The 18,711-nt window shown below is 42.9% G+C and overlaps 1 protein-coding gene across 1 annotated transcript in view; it reads right to left on the reverse strand.

Moving 5' to 3' along the window:
• Nucleotides 1-3,846: 3,846 nt before the first annotated feature.
• LOC309442524 (deubiquitinase DESI2-like) overlaps nucleotides 3,847-18,711 on the reverse strand; it is a 61,734-nt gene continuing 46,869 nt past the window's right edge. The window contains exon 5 of the mRNA XM_082058425.1: nucleotides 3,847-5,954. Coding sequence (XP_081914551.1) covers nucleotides 5,712-5,954 — 243 coding nt within the window. The 3' untranslated portion in view covers nucleotides 3,847-5,711. The remainder of the gene's footprint in view (nucleotides 5,955-18,711) is intronic.

Genomic DNA, 18,711 nt, shown 5'->3' on the forward strand with positions numbered 1-18,711 from the left:
ACAAAATATTGTATGAGTATACTGTAATGTAACTCCATCCATGAGTCACAGTCCAGTTTACCTGTATCCCAGGACTGAAAATTCAAAGTCACTACAGCATAGTCCCTAATAGTGATGTGAAATCACCATTCACAAAACTGTAGTAACCCAGGCCTGACCCTGAATTATCCTACTAAGATAAAATTCCCTTTGGATGTGTATCAGGGAGAGGAGTTCATCTTCACTCAGGCCACCTGTGAAGTCACAGAAGTCAAGAAGTCACAGAAAACAAGAGAGTACAGAGAAGACGACTCTCAAGATAACCCTGGGGCTGATGAGGAAGCTAAGTGCTACCATGTGGCCAGGTGCTTTGCCACAGGAAGACCCTCAGGAGAAGTTCCCTTCAAGAACCTCAAAGGCAACAGAAAGAACATGTTTCTCCAAACAAAGTCCATTGCAGCAGACAGAGGAAAAGCCTGCAGTGAATGGTTTGGAAAGAAACGAAGGCTCTTGCTGTGTGTAATGAAGGAAAATCCATGCGAGCATTGATAGCTTCCACAGTATTCCCAGCAGTGATAAGCGTGCTCCTCTACCCATCAGCAAGGCAAAGATTGCCTTTTCTTGCTTGAGGACATCTAGGTACTGTAGTCTGGAGCCTATAGCAGATTCAGCATTGCATATACCTACTTCATAAGAACTTCCAGCAAAAGAGATTTCACATATGTAGAGTTACTAGCCTCTGAACATACTTACCTGTTTTCTGTTGAACTTTTACAAAGACTTTGAAGTGAGAGGACTCAACTCAGATTCTTGACATTTTTCTGTTTTCTGAACTTCCTTTTGTGCTTCTGTGGGGTATTTGGTAAAAGTACTTGGCTTAGGTATAGTGGATGTCAAAGGCAAAAATCTGCCACTCTGCAAAATCATAATCAAATTATGACTAGTTCAAATGACTGACTAGTTCACTGAATCTCAACAGAGCTAGGGATTTCACCTGCCCACACACACCAGAAAAGGCAGCCTGCAGAACAGAAGTCAGGGACACTTCAGAAGAGTGGCACAGAGGGGCTAATTGCTTCTGCAGCGTACACCTGGGATAGATACCTTGGCAGGTCAGGAGATCAGGGCTGGAAAGGCAGGAAACATTGCCATTCGGCATCAGTAAGGATGGAGGGCACCACTGGAGAGAAACATGCAGCCTCTGCCATCTCCAGTGAGAGCTGAAGGCCGTATTAATATTCACCCAAAGGCTGATCAGAACATAGCCAGCTGAATCTTTACTTTTAACAAGAGAAGCCAGCTCAACACTGTGAAGCCACATATGCAGTCCCTGCTAGATTTTGTAGGTGAGCACACATCTTTACTGAGGGTCACCTTCTGTAATTTTGAACTTTCCATCAAGGCTCATTGACCAAAGCAGTCATCAAGACCTGGCTACTAGCCATGTCTTTCATTCGGTAGCCTGGTTCCCTAAGGAAAGATGATGATTGCCATGATTATACTGTCTGTTTTCCTGACTTGTTTTCCCTTACCCCAATCACACTGGATTCCCAGAAACTTTTACAGTCTTTTCAAAACAAAGCTGGCTACAGCAGCACTAACAGACAGTCTTCCTCTGAGATTTAGAGCCATTGTCATTTTTTGCTGGTAGTAATTAAGCGTACCCTGCCATCAACTCAAACACCTTTCAGCTACAGCCACATGCACAACAGTGGAGCGCAGACATGTTGGAGGTAAGAGCACGTATTCTTCAGGCACAGACTCCGATGTTTTCACATATTACTGCAGCCAAAGGCTCTGCCATGTTCAGGCAGCTCGTGGCAATGGTAGACTGGAGTTGGCATAATGAAAGTTCCTTTTTTAAATGTTTCATGAGTCAGTACACAGCCTTTCTACAACCCAGACCATTGCCCGATGGCAAGCACAGCAGAAGGAAAGTAGAACAAGGCACCTGCTGCCTCAAATCAAAGAATAGTTTAAAATAATTTGTAAAAGGAAACACTGATGATTACTTCCTTTTGTCTTCTCCATTAATCACATCAAGGAATTGGTAGTGGTACTGCATCTAAGTTTTCTGAACATGTCAATAAGCCACCTTGTATATATAAAATAAAATGAGAAGAAAATCAAACACATGTAATAAGAAGATAAATTAACATTATCACAATCCAGTGGCCACTAACTTGTTCCAAGAGCCTCTCAAGCCAAGAGACAAATAAATAGAACTGAAGAATAAAAAAATAACAGCAGGAAATTACTGCTTCTTGAGCAGCAACATGGGTCTGAATTCCAGAAATGCAAAGTCTCAGCTGGGAGCAATGAGAACAAGAGAACAAGTCTGCGTCCATCCCTGAGCTATGCTGAGACTGGGATGAACTCATCACAGAGCACAGGCTCAGTGCTGGGCCACCAGCTCACCCAGGGCTTCTGAAAGCACAGCTGTCCCCCTTTTAAAGCTTCATAAGAGCTTGAGAGATGTAGGCCTCAAATCACAGACTCAGGAAGAGGAAGCCAACTGACCAAAAAAATCAGTAAAAATAATCTCCTGAAATTAAGAGAGTTGCTATTATAGACACAGATGTGCTGAGACGAGAGGTTATGACTTACCTCTTTCCTCTCACCCTAACTTTCCCTGGAAACAGTTTGATTTGTAATGCTAACATTCCAGGGCTAGGCTAACCTCACCTTCAGTCTTACTGTCCCACCTGAGTACTATTGGCTCTCTGCTAGAGACATAACCCACAACTGCTGATGCCCATATGCACATTTGGTGCCCTCTCACTCTGACTTTTAAAAGGGCACTAAAAGTTGTAATAATAATTTTGTAATATTGGAAGGGTAAGAAGAATGCTTAAAACAAACATGCTGTTCCAGAGATGAACAGCGAAGTAGATTTTTAAAATGTCTTCACGTTTAATAATCTAAAATGCTGTTAAATTACAGAGATAAAGCTATTGTCAATATGTATTTTATTTCCACAGTGTCCCTTTGTTCTTGTCATTGTTGGTCAGTCACCTTGCATGGAGAGGGGTGGGGAGAAACACTTCTTAAGATCAGAATATATTCTGGTTTTGATCTACAACAGAGGTTTGATGCCTCTTTGATGTGACCCCTACTGCCATAAACACACATAGAAGTAGATAAACAAACATCTGTCTTTGTTGACATTGAGAGCTTGCCCTAAGTCTTGTTCCCAATACTTCAAGCACATATTCATATCCCCAAGGATGCTGAATGTAGCTTTCTTGTCTGGGTTACCATTCAGCCAGTTAAGCATTTTTCACTTTGTAAAATATTGTGACAGGGTTTTCCATGTGAAAACCTTTCCTCTGGAGCCCTAATTCTCTCCTAGATGTGTACATGGTGCTTTATCTGTGCAGTGCAGGGCAGAACAACGAAGGTGATAGCTAGCTGGCTTTTGTCATGTCAGGAACTAGGTATTTCTGGCTGCATTTTCCCTGGCCTACACAAAAGCTCTGGAAAAGCTTCTTCCTCCAGAGGAAGACCTAAAAAGAGATTTTAAAATTCACTGCACATAATGTGCTGCTGGCTATTGGCAAGCACCCTGGGAACTCCAGACAAATAGAGCCTGCGCTGCTGGTTTAGGCTGCAATGATCGTGACTGCAGGAGAATACAGAGTGCAACAGTACATTGTGTAATGTGGTTTCTGGGCAGCAGGATGGAGAACAGGATAGAAATCTTATTAAACATCCCTGGACAAGCCAGGGTAATCAAGATTGGTGCTGGGCTGGATACCAGGAGCTGTAGCATTGCTCACAATGCAGTATTGGCTGTGAGTAGCCAAGGTTAATAAGAAACATTATTTCAGTATAGAACTTGGAGCAATTTGTTCAGAGAATGTAAATGAGAGGCATGTTGCAAATGTTTTGTTGCCCAAACATGCATCACTTCAGGAAGTGGTGGAGTGAGCCCATCCTGTGAGTTACATTTCCATCCAATAGATCTCTCCAAAGCCTCCAGCTTCATGAAGAGCGTGCACATGTAACAAACCATTAAGCGCTGTCTATGCAGGTATGGTTTACATCATAGTCAAGATCTTCAGCCCTGAAAGCACAAACTTCTGTATACCTGAGCTAAAGAAACAGCTGCTTGGACTTCACTTACTATTGCAATCAATAAAAGGAAACAACCACCAATCTTAAGGGCTTGTAGTTCTTTCTGGGTGTAGGATGGAAACCCTTACTTAGTAGTAGCTGTTGAGAACTGCATTTCTAAAATGGCAGTCCCTTCTCAACACTGTGCCTGCTCCTTTTTCCTCTTCCTTTGGGTAGCCAAGAGGAACTGTGAGGGAGAGAGGCAGCCTGGATTTCCCCTTTGATTCTCTCCTACATCTTCTGACTAGAAATCCTAGTGAGGTAATAGAGTGGAAGTGTTGATATACTTGTCCTTTTCTCCTGCTCTGCTTTCTTGTCAGCTGTCAGAATGAGCATAAACACATCCAAGGACCAGACTTGTTAAGAGCCAGCCTGGAGAGGCCAGTGAGCCAGCTGTGCCCATTTTTCATGACACTGAAATAGTGCATACAATGAAAGGCACCATGGTGGCCCATGCATTGGAAGGGTCATCTGTGCTTTCCTGATGTGGCCCTAAGATTCCCCCTCCGCCTCCAAAAAGGGAGAAGTAAATAGGTTGACATTGTTTGGCTTCACCACTTTTTTTTTACCTTCTTGGGCTGGCTCAAAAACAGGCTGGGGAAGAGTGGTTTAGGAGCCATGTTTTAGGTCTGTGAGTGCAGGAGGAAGAGCTGAAGGAAATACTGCCCTTCCCAACAGATTCTGTCTCCTCTTTCTTGTGCTCAGAAGAGCTATTCCCCCAAAGACAACCAGCAAATGTCAGCTAGGAGAGAGATTCCTCAGGGAGTCCAGGGAATAAAACAGAAATCAGGAACACTGCCTAGAATTAGGGGAACTGAGAGGGCGTCTGTGCCAAAAAGCACCAATATGGTCAACAGTCACCTCTGCACCTGCTTAGTAGCTGCCTCTAAGCACTAGCCCCATCCTCTTTTTGACCCCAAAGAAAACCCATGGTAACTCATTCATTTTCTAGGTTCTTTGTTATTATTTTCAAGAGCAGGACAGTCATTTGAGCTCCTAAATTTGAGTACTGAAAACTGATGTTTGTAGAACAGCAGCACCTTTCATTTGTCTTTCACATGAGTTATAAACCTGGTAATTACAAAAGGGATGGGGCTGAGAGGAGCTTGTTGCTGGTCTAAGAGATGAGAAGGTTGAGTTCTGGCTCCACTTCCTTCACTGGGTGTGGGCAGGAGATTTGCCATGGGGAAACAGCAAACCCAGCCAAAATAGAGAGGAAGCTGCTGGGCTCAGATGGGTGGGGGAAGAGTTAAAAAGATAAAATAGTTCCAGAGAAGGAACATCACAGCATGGTGCCTCCCAGCCTGTATGCATGTTCTCATGCCTGAGAGAGCCAGTAGTTCTCCATGGATCAGGGAGCATGAGGGAACTGGGAGGAGAATCCAGTTCAGTCACCACACTCCCCAGTTCAGCATTGGGGTTCACAGTCATTTTGCTGAAGCAACTGTAGTGGCAGTCCTTAGAAAAGGGACTGAAGTTCACCTCCTTAGTAGAAACAGTGTTCCTTCTCGTGTTGTTCGTTGAAGAAAAGAGAAACCAGGCTGTGCAAAAGGGTGTGAGAAAGAAATAGTACAAGAGAGAGAGGGCATACTATTTGAGGGCATACTGGGCACAGCTTAGACCCGAGTATGTCTACAGGTTCGTGAGGTGCCTGAGGCTGAGGGGGCTGTGGAGGTGGAGGGGGACTCCTCATCCGTTGTGTCCCCCTGCTCCTCCTTGTGGAGGCCAAGGCTGATGTGGCTCTGCAGGGCTGCTGGGGTCAGCCACTCCTTGGGGAGGCAGCTCTGGAGGAAGGGGATGCAGGAGCTGAAGTAGGCCAGGCGGTTCACCCAGCGGGGGATCTCTTTCCCGCATAGTATCTGTGGAGCAAACCAAAAAGGAGCATGGTTAATAGTACCAAAACATGTGCGTAGTGGCAATGTCATCCCCATCTGCATGACCACCTCAGCAGGATGAAGTCCCTGTTGCTCAGAAGAGAGCTGTTTGAAATGTAGAGAGCATCTTCTGCAGTCAGAAACAGCTATAAATGCAAATGATTACACAACTGCTGGACCTGCACAGAGGGCCCTGCCAGCCATAGCCCTTGTCAGCATCTTAGTGGAAACCAGGGAAAAATAGTTCATGGCCCTCAATATCTTCGGCCACTCTGTTCTCCAGGCAGTCCACAGGTAAGAGGACAGGCCTGCTGGTACTTCCCAACCAAAACAATTACAATCATTTTCCAAGAAGCACAAAAATTTGGAATATTATTTAGGCTGTTGCTGGCCAGACCTTGAGGAGCCCAGAAGATGAGCCGGAGTAGGTGGACAGAGATGCCTGATAAGCTATTCTTGCTAATCACTTTTCTTCTGCTGGCTGACACACTCAAGTCAGTCAAGTTACAGTATCTGAAGGTCTTTTTCCTATCCTAGCACATTACCCTTTAATTTCTTCTAATATAGTATTTCCTAAACATGGGAAAGTATGTAAAAACCAAAAATACTAGCTTCTCACTAGGCCTGTGTTTCATCAATAGGCACTGATTTGGGTTACACTCTGCTAGCATAGATACTGTTTTCCAAGGTCATATAATATTCAGCACAACTTGCTACAGACAGCAGACCTTTTCTTCTGTGGCATTTGACCATGCATGCCTACAGGTGTCAGATTTACTAGCTGTATTTGGCTTAGACCACATATGAGAGCTTCCCTTTACATTTTACCATTTTCCATGCCAGGCACAGAAGCGACACGTGGAACTGATCAGCCGGGGTGCCTCAAGAGTCTTTAGTAAATATACTGCCAATGTGGCCCTATACCAGTATGCTAGAGCCTGAAGTCTATGGCAGCTACAGTAGTCATAATACCTGAATTTTCCTTACCTCCCAGCACTGCCTCCCATGGAAACTCCATCCCACCAACCTTGTCCCACAATTTACATGGGTTATTAGTTCTAGAGCTGTCCATACTGCACCTTCTGCCAATACTAAGTTCTTCTGTTCTTCCTCCAACCTTCTTCCTTTTAAAACTACACTTAATTTAATACTATTTACTACAAAAACTAACTGTAACCCACTAAGGAGATTATTTGGTGAGACATCTGTTCCTTACAATGGAAATGCAGTGCTTAGAGGTTTCAAGAGATTTTCAGGGAGCATCACAGAAGCAGTTGCTAGAGCATGGGCTATGTGGCACTATATAATAGTTGTTACCTGCTGGTTCTTCATGCATATAGCCTGAGCAGAACAATCTAAGCCCATTCCAACAGTGGTGTTGAGGATAAGGGAATTAGCTTGCTCCAACAGCATGGAGTTATGGAGAAGGCAACAAACCTGTGACCATGTTAATTTGACCACAGAACTCACTTTATTTAGGCATGCATTGTTTAAAAATCAATGTGTGAAATTGAAGACATTATCATTAGGTATCAGAGAATGAGCAGAGCCATTTCACTGCTAAAATTACTTGCAAGCATAGACTGTTCTTTATCTAATACACCCCAAGGACTTTGATTTTTGTTCTTACCAGTGCTGGTAAGTGCTACGTAACAGTGTTACTTAACCTCAGATAAACCTATGTGAATCTGTATTATTAAAATTTTTAACCTGGGGACATGTACTTTTATTTATTTATTTATTTATTATATTTATTATAACAAAAACCACAATTATTTATCTTCATCCAGATCCCTCATTTTCATTGTTACAGCTATTGCCTGAGCCTGTAAGGAGATGACCTCTCCACCTGCTTTTAAGACTCATTCATAGAAAACTTGCTGATCTGGTCGCTTTTCTCCAGACATTTCTGATCATTTTCACAAGAATTCTACTGAATTTTCTAAATTGTTTTCAATATGTTATATTTGAACACTGAACTTGAGCCAAAGCCAAAAAAGCAGCACAATTCCCTCTAGATTTCATAGTGTTTTTCTTCCTCTCCAAGAAGTTAGGCAACATATTGCCAGTGTGGAAAGTGACTCAGTTTAGGCTCCTTGTGATGTATCTGTGCATCTAAGTTTAGTTCTCAAGCAGTCGTAAGTCTTAACAAAGACTTCTTCCCCCCGCCCCGATATTAACAGGAAAACAAAACCAGGGCATGAAAATTAGCTGAAACAACAGAAGAGCACAAGGTAAGAGGCCTGAAATGAAAATATTGTGTTTAAGAGTTGGCTTTCTTTTCTAAGCAGATCCCCTAGCAACTGAAATAGCATTTCCCAATGTGGAAGCAATGCTTAGATATTTGCTTTGTGCTTATGGGAGCTTCTTCACACAGAATGAATCAGTGAGGCAAGGGAGAGCCAGAAAAAGAACAGAGATGTGTGGGCATCCAGCCATCAGTCAGCAAAGGACAGTTTGTGGAGCTTAAGGATAATGATGAAGTCAAAGTGGTTTCCCTTTCCTCAGCCATGCTTGTCCTTGCCTCTTGTCAGTGAAGCCTTGTTACTATTCCACAGCAACACACAATCCTCAACAAAAGAAAAAGAGCAACAGCAGGGAATGCCACTGGCAGTAAAGCCTGCTCCTATGTTTTTCACTCCTTACCATAAAGCATATTGTGCTGGAGCACCCAGCAGTACTTAGCTAGTGGAGAAACATCAAATAAACCTGACTTCAAGGGGATTAAGCCGACTGATTTTAAAAAAAACAGCGCAAGCAAGGTGAAGTGAGCATTTTCCAATTGCACGTGAATCCACAGAAAAATCTACTTATTGCAGCTCTTCAGAGCAATTCTCAACTCAAAACCACACGCTGGAACAATAAACTCACAGAACCCTGTTATCATTTTTTCCACCAGTAGAACTCTTTTTTTAGATAATAAACTGTTATGGGTCAGAAATTGCTGGTCCTGACCATCATACCAAATTGTCCTGATACCATCCCTTCAGGAAACTTAACACACTTGTAGTGGAGCCTGAGCTTGGCATTGGATAAGAAAGTAGCTGAGCCTTTTGATATGTAGAAGACTGAAGAAGGAACTTTAAAAGAAACAGTCACAGAAGGGCTAATCCTATGTGAGATATAAGCTCAGGGCAGAAAAGTGTTTGGGATGGGTAACCCTGCAGAGTACATGAAAGGCTGGACTAGTGGCAGCAGTGCCTGGAACACCTCAGCCCGTGTAGGGTTTCACTAAGCTTTGCAAACCTCCCATGAACAGTGTCCAGCTACCTTTGCTGAGCAGAGCACTTCCTCCTCATTTTCTCACTGCCAGGTCCCTGAAGGTGTGAGTTATTCTCGACCCCCAGAGAGACTGAGTCCCTGTCACAGACCAAAATCCAGCATTTGGGACAGCGAGCACAGCTTCTGATTGCCCACCAAGAGATCAGTCCTTGTTTCAGGCAGAAACTTCACCAAAGGCTGCATGTACTTGCAGCTTCCACTGAGTGGCACCTCCTGATAGAGAGCCAAGTCTCCCATAGCTGCAGCTTCTTCTGGGGACTCTGTGTAAGAACTGTACATGACCCAGCTGGCATCTGCAGAGTCAAGTGGAAACAGCAGTTCAGACATCCGTGGCTGAAGCCAAACGTGCGGGAGAAATGGGACATGACAGTTCAGGTGCTATTTCTAGGCAGCTGTCAAAACCACACCAGGATTACAAATCATCAAGAAACAAGTAATTTGGGATACAAAAAGATCCTCTGAGCATCTCAGGCAGTGTCATTTGTACTGAACAGTCACTGGTTAAAATGTACAAACTGCCCTGGGAGTAAGGATTGCACCCCATCACTCCTCCCTGCCCTAAGCGCCATAAGACTTAGGAGTCACTGCCTAGCAAGGCCTTAACACTTCCCTGTAAAGTTTTACTGTGGGCAGGGGAACTTCCTGGGGAGCTTCCCTAGCAGCTGGGAAACATGGGCTTAAATGTCATCCAGCAATAGAAGAATCAGTCTCCTGCCTTCTGGAGGACAATGCTATAATGTGCTGCATTTTGTCAGGGCTTTGGGTCTATAGGCATAGGCTAGACATTATCTGAGATGATAGTCTAACAGGCTGAGCCCCTTTCAAGATGAGCCTGATTATTTGTAGATCCTAAGAGAAAGCTCTCAAATACAGTAAGTTCTGCATTGCGCTGGATGATGCAATTGGGGCAATTCAAACCATGCACAGAACTATAACTGAAGGCACTTGAGAATTTTTTTTTTTAAGTGAGCCTTCCCAAAGGCACTATGTAGTGCTCCGATCCATGAAAATGAGGATGAGCAGAGGCAACATTACATTCCTCAAACAATACATGCTAATTACTTCAATTCTTGCCTTCAAACTGAGACTCCGAGAGTTCAGCACTGAACATCTGCTGAACCCACTGCCACTTCCATTTAGCAGCCTTGCTAAAAATGAGGCATTGTCCACATGGGGCATCCAGTTGAGCTACTATACAGTATTTCCCTTGCTGTGTCTTAGAAAATGCAAAGGGCCTTAATTGCTGCCTGAGGAGTCTAACACACACGACATAGAATATTAAAAACAAAGCCTCTGGTGCCTAAGGGGAATCTTTCCAGTGTTCACATGAGTTGGCTCCAACGAGGGCTAGACAGTATAGCATAGATAATGCTTATCAGAATTTCCAAATAAGGTCACTAGATACAAACCAACACATCTGGCCAGGCAAAGCGTGCAGGCTCTGCTAGGGCAGCCAAAAAACATATGTAGAAAGAGAAGCATGGCAATGCAGTAAAATTAGTACTTGGACATATCTGGAATAAACCATTAACCCAATGCACAGAGACATCTTTTTAACTACCTGGCAAAAACTGAACTGGTAGTATAACTGCCCCATGCTGGCAGAGCTAAGGGAGTCTCCTCATGTCAGTGAGGAACATACCTCTAGCTCTGCACTCCTAAACGGCTATTGCACATGGTGTATACACTGAAAATAATATTCCTGAAAGAAAATGGGCATACCACCTTCACAACACACCTGAAAACACAGTCTCACTTTGGCAGAGCTGGCACACTAGGATCAATTTCTTGAAACAAATGTATTGTACAGTTATTGTGTAAAAACTGCAATTTCTACTCTAGGGAACCTAACTAGCCTGTGGGTATCAACAGAACAGATGAGGTGGCACTGGACCCTGAAGCTGCATGCAGCACACATTCAGCAGAGCCAGGCATGGGCAGCATCTTGCAGAGGAAAGGGTACAGCTGAAAATCTGTACATGAGGCTGAATGAGCTCTGTAATGCAGCTGCATTCTGGGAGGTAGTAGCCTGAGTCAAAGGGAGGAAGTGAAAAACCTTTTAAATGAGTTCAAGTGACTGTCTAAAATGCCCCCATTCTCCCATGCAATCCCTTTTTGTTCTACAGCAGGCAGGGCACTGCCACTACTGTGGATCCTCCCCAGGATGGCAGGCATTTCTCCCATGTAAAACAGAAGTGTCTGCATTGTCTCCCTAAGATTAGCCAGGAGTGAGGAAAAATGAAAACATTGAAAGGAGTGACTAATACCAACAGTCTTGCTTCCCTTGTGATGCTAGTGGAAATGTGTCAGTCACTTCTGTGGTCCTGTGGCAAAAGGACAGAGCTGCCTCTTTGCAAGAGTCTGCACGCAGAGGGATGCCAGGAACAGAGACGATGGAGTAGGTAGCTCTGGGTCAAACAAGACAGCTGGCTTATAGCTCCTCAGCACTCCCAGCGCTGTTTCAGCCCCACTGGCCAGGCCACCAGTGGAGAGGCACAGTAGCTGCAAATGCAACATCCTGATGAACTACATTCAGAGCTGAATCATGAGTGTCATTGCTGATTATGTGCCAACACTGGAGCATGGCAGTACTCTCTTTCACCATAAAGACCCTTGTATCCACCTTGTACACTTATAAGTATAGCCAGCAGTAGCAGGATGACAAGGTGGGCAGCAAGTGGCCTCATAACAGATGATCATTTTGGGAAAACTGAGTATAATTAAGTCTGGCCTCATTAGTGACATTTAAAATAATGAAACTCCTATCAAATGAATGAACAACTGCAATTCATTCATATTATCATGATGGCATGAAGGGGAACTGCTTTCTCCTCACAAGTGCTGTTTTGCAACCAGTGGCTAAGAACAGCTGTTGCCCAATAGGGTCAACCTTTCCAATGTTACAGACATGCTGAATATGAGCAGGCAACCCACATGCATAGAGGGATGGACATCAAAAGCATCTGTTTTTCCTGAATTGCTAACAAAGAAACTCCTATGTTTCAGCATCAAGCCTTGTTTTCTAAAATTAGAGAGCAGCAGGTTACTGTGGAAGGAGATACAATGAGAAGAAAGAATACAGGAACTCATCAAAATAGGGAAATACCTTCTGTCTGGCAGCAACGGCAAAACTCCTAAGCAAAAGGGTCCAGTCTCAAAAGCCTATCAACACACTTAGACAGTTCATTTACACTCCTGACACTTTTCATTTATCAACAGGCAGTGGTGAAAAGATCAGGGATTTTCCTCGCCATCTTCATTTGTGGAAAAGAGGCATCTGTTCTCAGGCACTTGCACATAGAAAGACTCAAAGGCTCCTTGATGACTTAAGATGAATGCCCCAGATAAAATGAACTAACTTAGCTCCAAGGTATTATGCTTATTTAGATAAGGACAAATGCAAAAAGCAAATAAAATAAATGGTACAAAACACCCACATTTATACCAGCCCCAGTGAGCTTAAGATTTTTTTTCTTCAGAATTACTCCTAAAATATCTTTTCATTTAATCTTTTTGGCTACATAGATCACATTAAAGCAAAACCTGAAATAACTGCAGAAGTACATGTGGCAAAATCAGCCCTTTTCCGAAAAATGGAAATTACGTGCTAAGAACTTGCCATTTAGGGGGGGTTGATTTCTGTTTCAAATTACTTGCTGCCTCATACTATTCCCCTGCACATGTAAATAGACAGGGTAAAGAGGATGGACTGAGAAATGAAAGGTGCATAAGAATTCATTCAGGATAGGCAAGGCTAGAAAGGTTAATGATGGAAAAAAAAGTTTATCTTTTAATAGCAACCTTCATTCTAAGGACTTCCCAAAGATGTCATCAATTTCAACTAATACACAAACTACACCTAGAAATCTCATTTTACCACTGCAGAGAAGCCACTTCTAGAATGCAATATAGCAGTTTCTTTTAACTGCCTGCAGTCAAATTTGTGCATACTTGGAGGCAGAAATGAGAGAAAAAACGACATCTATCTGAAACCATGAGGATAATTTATGGGTGCAGGACGTCTTTATTAATAAGCTTCTTCCAAATGTATGTGGCAGTCAAAAAACAGAAAACAAACACAGTCTGTTCCCCATAGAGCTAACAACATTCAAAGGCTGTTGCAATGAAGCAAGTCTTTCCATCAGCTTCAGCAGGACTGGCTCAGGAGCCGGGAAATAAAGCTTTCCTAATGTTCTTTCATGCCCTGTGGTTGTTCTTCTGTTTGTTTGTTCATTTCTTTCTCTCTGTTTGTTGGGAGCATTGTGTCCCCTGCCATTAGCAGAATCCCACGTAGGCTTTTATGCAACAAAACACCTCTCTCTTCCTCTACAACAGAGACAACAGAAAAGCAATTGTTGACTAAGAAAAACACAGGTATTACTTGTCTACTTAGGATCTGCTGAAGACTCGTTTATAAAAGATTCTGCTTGACTGTGACTCACATGTCACCCGAAGCTTCCTTCTCTAGTGTTTAATCCTATCTCTCTGATAGCTTTTAGGCTAAGGAGAGCTTCCTAGTTTTTAATAACATTATGATGAGAACTCATATGTGCCTGGGGATGGACCCCAAGCTTTAGGCTTGAATTATTCACCGATGATTAAAAAACTGGCCTCATTTGGTCTCTGATTCAGCAAACCTGTCTTTTACAGAGAATTTACTGGAAGTTGAATTCCTCTAAGGAAAACAAGCTTCTGATGTCAGTTTGTTATAACATATGCCATCAGCTTTGCCTTGGCTGATAAAGGACAGGTGAATAGCCAGAGAAAAGAATACGCACTGGCCACCACCTCCTGTCACTTCAGCACAGCTCCACACCCTCTACCAGTAAAGCAAGACCCGCTGTTCTACTCAAAGCTCCAACCACACTGACAAAGCACAACCAAGACAGCCATACCATCAGGCCATACCATACATCAAACACAGCTCTAAAGCCAGTCACAGGGATATCTTACACTGTGCTTCAGTTATGAAAGATGCATATTTCCTGCTATTGCACTGATACACAATGACAAAGCCTCTCTCTGCTACTATCAGTAGGACAAATCATTACCAATAATACAAAGAAAAGGGGAAAGAAGCCCTAGCATCCAGCTTAGATGTTACCCACATGCAGGAGAGCCTGATTGCACCCCTCCCTCCTAAGGAGATTCAGATTGTGTGGCTTCACCAAGCATTTCCATCCAATCTGGCATGAGGGTTTAATAATATCACTGTGGTGTCAGCATCCATAGTGGGTGCGCTATATGCTTGTTTCAGTCCTCTGTAACCATCCGGTTGCAGGAATCACTGTGAAGACTCCATCTGTTAATGTTCCAGGTATTTCCTATTGGAGACCTTCCTTTTAGGCTGATTTGAGAGAGTCCTACTGACTTTGGGAGACTGGGAGCGATTTACCTCCCAGGTTCAGCACTGCAGTGCTGCAGCTCTAAGACTCTAGCTGCAAAGCATTTGATTGTGATAAGGTCCATAATCCCTGCCACGTACAAGACAGCCTCATCTAGGATGCTTAAGAATTTTCCAAGGCTGACTTAAGCCACCTCAGATGCTTAGGAGACTCTCTTCCCCTCCTGTGTAAAAGAATGGTCCAAGCTCATTTCATTAAACTCCAAGTCTATTTTCCAAGGCCCCTTGGGCTCAAGAGCAAGAGTCCCCATTCCCCAAAATATTTTTTCTCTCTGGAAACCTCTGCAAATTCTACAAGTTCAAAATGAGCTTCTAAAACCACAAGCAGAAAAATTCTGATTCAGGGCTCTCTCTTCTGCTGAAATGTGTTAACTCCTTGTTTATGTAAATAGTTGAAGTAGGACAGATCCTGCAAGAGAGGCTGAGGGACTCCCTGCTTCAGAGCATCTTGTGGCTGATATTCAGGAGAATTTTTGCTGAAATATAGTACAAAAAGTTAAAAAAAAAAAAAATCTATAGTTCAACTTGTTCCCCTACACCTCAGCAAGCATCTCTATCTGGGAAACCCTCAGTTACTTGTGGATGAGTGTGTCTCACCAGCTAAAAGTTCTGTTTGAACCACAAAATGTCCTAGCAAAAGATTTCATAAAACTATCAGATCTCTCTAAGAGGTTCTCCTTTTCATGACTTGGTTTACTCCAAAAATCCTAGTTCAGCTTTAATAATTAGTTCAAATTTTAGCCATTCATAGTGATGGCATCTCCAAGCACTGTCTCCTGGATCAATCCTTTGGATCAAGAAATGCTGAGCAATAAGGAAATAGATCCTTTAATATTTAAAAGAATAAAGGGGTGAAAAGGATCAATGGGTACAAAAGGAAGCTGGACAATGAGATACCAATCTGTTTTCCTCAAGGGTTTTTAATCCCTCAAATCCAAATGACCTCAAAGAGCCTTCTGAAGAATGAAATCACATGTGGACATGAACTGTGTGCCCTAACTTCAGAGTTGGTTCTCATGTTTTTTAATAGCTTTCTCTAGATATAAAATAAAGTAGTGATAATTTAGGAAGCAAATACGGATGTTTAACTGTGCTTCACCATCCCTCAGTCATACAGCCAAATTCTGCTTTCAGTGATTCTAGCAGAAGTCGTACCAGACCATTCAGGTGTTTCTGAACTAGGTTTGTCCACAGGGCTACTGCAGATTTTCTGACTGTACTTTAAAAACCACAAACAGGTCCTATTAATGCATAATTAGCCTTCTCCTAAAAAAAAAAAAAAAAAAAAAAAAAGTTAAATAACTGCAGGGGCTGGGAAACTGCTACAAAATACCGAGGGTTTTGACCTTTTCTGTTACTTAAAATAAATTATGCACACAAATAAGAAGGCAATCCTGAAATCCTTCCCCTTTCAAAAAGGAGAAGGAAATACATGGTAATAAAAACCTTCTGTCACTGCTGTCCTCACGTAAAGTTCTAACATCAACAGTTTTTAAGGTGAATCAAATCAGTGCCTCTCAGTTCATTTCCTGATTACAAGGAGCATCAACTTAATATCAAAATGGCCCATAAGACCCACTGACTTCATTGCTATTCCACCACTGGTAAGGCTATTGGGGAATAAAAGGGGCAATATTTCCTGGTGTTCAGAAGCTTTGATAATTATATGTCAAATGTCCTGTACCAATGTGCTGAAGAGTTTCCTTAAATAAGGATCATTCCAGTTGCTTGGCAGTAATCACACTGATGAAGTGAGGAGTGGTTCCTTTGAGTCATTCCATTTATCTTCCCATTTTGGTGCTGATTCAAAAGTGTTTTTCCCCCTTCCCATGGTGAATTGCCCTTTTTCTGAGACATGCTGTAGTGACTGTCATCACTCTGGTAAGAACACAGCTCCATAGCTTGTCTTAGGCAGGAAACTTCAGAAGCATGGAAAATTGCTGGTGGGAAGTCAAATGAGTCATCTTCTGTTTGTGAATGGGGTAAGCAGTAAAAGCTTTCTTGGAGTCTTTTAAGGTGCAGCAACATGGTATCACTGAGGAATATCACGAGAATGGAGAAGACCCTTGAAGAAGAAAACCATCCTCCCTCTGATCCTCTAGTTACTGCTATCTTCTCTAAAGAAGCTGTCCTCAGGCACTGCCTGCTCGCCATATGCCTACGCATCAGTAGGGCTCATATTCTTATACACTCATATTTGAACCCCTGGCAGTCAACTTTTCTCCTTTACACACGGTTAGGGGTACAAGCTGTGCCAAGTTTGCATTTGCCTTACCTAGTATCTGCCTTATACAAGCCCAAATTGTATTGTAAAGTTGCAGGGGCCATCATGAGCCATGTTCTCACATTGAAAAGAGCCCTCTAACAATAATTTCACAGTTCCCTGTATCTGCATGCACCTGCCCTTATCTGTGGCCAAAGAACAGTCTTGGTGACAAAGAGTGTGTAACAGCATGTATTTCTTGGCACCTCATGGCACACTGCATTGTGGCCCACTGATGCAGTGACAAGTGCTCCTGCAAAGCACTGGAATGGTTGGGACTGCAAACCGGTGGGTTCTTGCGGGGGAATATCAGCCCAGGAATTACTTTGAGTTTGGCTTCTTCCCAAAACTAGAGATGTATTCATCTTCCTTTGTGTCTGCTTTACAGCAATTTGTAACTTCTATCCTTTTGCTATCTCACATCTCCTTGTCCTGAAAAATCAGGAAATTCAATACATCACATGGAAAAAACTAATTATTTTAGCCTTTCTTTTTGTTTTAAAAGGTTTGTCTAATGCTTAAAAGCCAATATTTTTTTTCCATCTGGAAGAGCTTAAATATCCTCTTTCATTGGCTAGGACAAACCATAAGGAACATAAATATTTTTAAATTCCTTGAAGGGCCATTTGAATATATTGCTGTAAGTATACATGGGGGATTATTATGAACATAGTGACTTAACAACAGATAATCAACAGAAGGACTTCACCCGATATTGATGTAGTCCTAACTGAATTCCCCACCTATGCATAACCTTATTAGAGTGCCAAAATCCCTGTGGTGTGCCAGCAGCATTACCCATCTGGGGTACTGACACAGAAAGGCATAGTAGCTCAAACAGGATGGGAAGTTTAGGCTGTGCTGCTGATGGCCTGGCTGACTTTTCTTTATAGAAATTACAGGCATATGTCCCCCAAAAGGACTGACCATTCTCCTGGACAGTTTCTTCAGAGAGCTTGGTACTGAAACTACTTGATTTTGGGGAGAGTCAACATAAACAACATGAAAGGAGTAAGCTTCTGGTAGGCAAATTGCTAATCTCACTTTGATGAACCTCTTCATTTTAAGCCACAAACAATTTGTTTAAGTGGTTTATAAATATAGGTATCACGGGACCATGTTGCAGTGGTCAGAGTGGCTGAGGCAACCCTAACTAGATTTTCACTGCTTAGATCAAGGTCCCTTCACCTTCCCACACTGATATAGATTGGGAGAGTGAAGGGAGACTGCAAAGTGGCATTAAGTGGCGCATGTACCAGCTGTCTTAAATTGAAGCTGGGCACATGCACAAGGATTCCATCTGCTAATTGTCATTACTATCCACTGGGAAATTCTGCCCTGGTTTACGTTAGAACTTCCTTCAAAACTGTAATGAAGATGGTGTGCAGCACTTACTAGGCAGAGACTCTGATGCAGCTCCTTTTGATGCAGCCCAAGATACAATTGGCCTTCTAGGCTGCAAGTGCACATTTTTGGGTCAAATCCAATCTTTCATCCACCAGTACCCCCAAGTCCTTCTCCTCAGGGCTGCTCTCAATCCCTTCATACCACAGCCTATATTGATACCAGGGCTTGCCCTGACCCAGGTGCAGGACCTTGCACTTGGCATTGTTGAACCTCATGAGGTTCACATGGGCACACTTCTCAAGCTTGTCCATGTCCCTCTGGGTGGCATCCCATCCCTCAAGTCTGTCACCTGCATCTCTCAGCTTGGTATCATCTGCAAACTTGCTGAGAGTGCACTGGTAAAGGACAAGAAAACAGAAACTTCAAAAGTAAAGTCCAACCCCTGC

This window comes from Streptopelia decaocto (genome assembly GCF_964273445.1).
Source record: "Streptopelia decaocto genome assembly, chromosome: 7".
Classification (NCBI taxonomy): Eukaryota; Metazoa; Chordata; class Aves; order Columbiformes; family Columbidae; genus Streptopelia; species Streptopelia decaocto.